At 30.4% G+C, this 1,771-nt stretch overlaps 1 protein-coding gene across 1 annotated transcript; it reads left to right on the forward strand.

The window, feature by feature from the left end:
* The first annotated feature begins 567 nt into the window (after window positions 1-567).
* On the forward strand, window positions 568-1,485 carry LOC127120996 (zinc finger BED domain-containing protein RICESLEEPER 2-like). The gene has a single exon (XM_051051616.1). It carries the CDS (start codon window positions 568-570, stop codon window positions 1,483-1,485), a length of 918 nt encoding a protein of 305 aa, XP_050907573.1.
* The last annotated feature ends 286 nt before the right edge of the window (window positions 1,486-1,771 follow it).

Consider the following 1,771-nt stretch of genomic DNA (forward strand, 5'->3'; position numbering starts at 1 on the left):
TTAGAGAACTTCCTTCATCTTTCATATTACGTATTTTCAGTCTTTGTTCTCTATTCTGAAGAAAAAAAACTTTAACTCTTTCTTCCCGATTCAACAATTTTTTTCAATAGAGATAAATATTATTATTCTCATCATCTGATTGTTTTAGTAGCTTTGTCATTTTTTACTGTGTTCTGAATATGTTGAATATGTTCTTCCTGTATATAATGAACTATAACTCTGTTATGAGGATTTTATTTATTTTCTTTGTTTTGTATATGTTCTTTCTGAATCTATTTTTCTTGGTTTGAACTAAATATATAACTCTGTTATGAGAATTTTTTTATTATGTTCTATTTAAAAATTTTAATGATTTTTTTAATGGAACTTGTGGTTTTATTTATTTTTCTATTGTAGATATGTCATACAGTACCTCACTTGAATCATTGGGAGATTCACAATCACCACCAAAAGATGGAGAAGAGTGTTTAAATGTATTGAATCATATCATTGAATTAAATGCAAATACTAATGAAGTACCACTAACAAATGAATCAACACCGGCAAATGAAGTTGTGAATGAAGAAAATGTTGAGAGCAGTGACATTGTTATTCAAAAGTCCAAGAGGAAGAAAATGGCAATGTATACACTCTAAAAACAATTATTCTGTTGTTGCTAGTGGATCAACTAGTCATTTGATGAGGCATTTAAAACAAACATGTCATGTTTACAAGAAGCTAGTAGCACAACAAAAAAAATTAAACTTTCAGCCAGCAAAAAGCAAGATTGATGAGAAGCTTTCTGGACCACTACTAATGAATTCAGGAGGTAAATATGACCATGAAAGACAACGAGAAGCCACCGCACATTGGATTATGATGCATGAACATGCATTTAGTATTGTTGAGGAAGAAGGTTTTCATTTTATGATGAAGTGTTCTAATATTTCATATGAGAAAATTAGTCAGAAGACTTTGAAGAATGATTGTATTGCTGTTTATGAAGCTGAAAGAAAAAAGTTGAAGTCTACTTTAAGGACAGTAAATAAGATTTGTTTGACCACTGATTTATGGAAGTCACAAAATCAGAAGATAGAATACATGGTGTTAACTGGCCATTTCATTGATGCTGACTGGGTTTTGCAGAAACACATTCTTAGTTTTGTTCATGTTCCTCCTCCTCGGCGTGGTGTTGATATTGCTGATGCTATCTTCAAATGTCTTAAAGATTGGGGTATTGAAAATAAAATATTTAGTGTGTCAGTGGATAATGCACATTACAACGATAGATGTTTGAAAGAGTTAAAAGTTCTGATTTTAAGGCACCAGAAATTAGTGTTAGATGGAAAGTTATTTCATGTGCATTGTTGTGCACATATACTAAATTTGCTTGTTCAAGATGGTATTGGGAAAATAGCAAAAATAGTTGAAGACGTGCGTGAAAGTGTGAAGTTCATCAATCAGTCTGAAGCAAGGTTGCAAATATTCTCACAAATAGTTCAATAACTAAAGCTTGGTGGTAAAAAATTAATTCTTCTTTTTATTAATAGGTGGAGCAAGTGCAAACAGAAATTACATTACTCCCTTGATGATAAATAGAGAGCTATCAATGCAGGTGAGTGAGATTGTTGTATAATTAACTGTGTATTTAGTCTTTATTACTTGTTAGTTGTTAGCATCTCATACAATTAATAGGGTGTTTAAACCATATCAGTGTTGTAACATAAATCTAGAAATTTCATGAATTTAAAAAGAATTAATCATTTAAAGTACTGATATTTGTTATATATGA

The sequence above is a fragment of the Lathyrus oleraceus genome, chromosome 2, assembly GCF_024323335.1.
Source record: "Lathyrus oleraceus cultivar Zhongwan6 chromosome 2, CAAS_Psat_ZW6_1.0, whole genome shotgun sequence".
Classification (NCBI taxonomy): domain Eukaryota; kingdom Viridiplantae; phylum Streptophyta; class Magnoliopsida; order Fabales; family Fabaceae; genus Lathyrus; species Lathyrus oleraceus.

Bases quoted from the DNA above. Each gene is read 5' to 3' on its own strand.
- LOC127120996 (XM_051051616.1), top strand. From the start codon at position 568: ATGTTGAGAGCAGTGACATTGTTATTCAAAAGTCCAAGAGGAAGAAAA.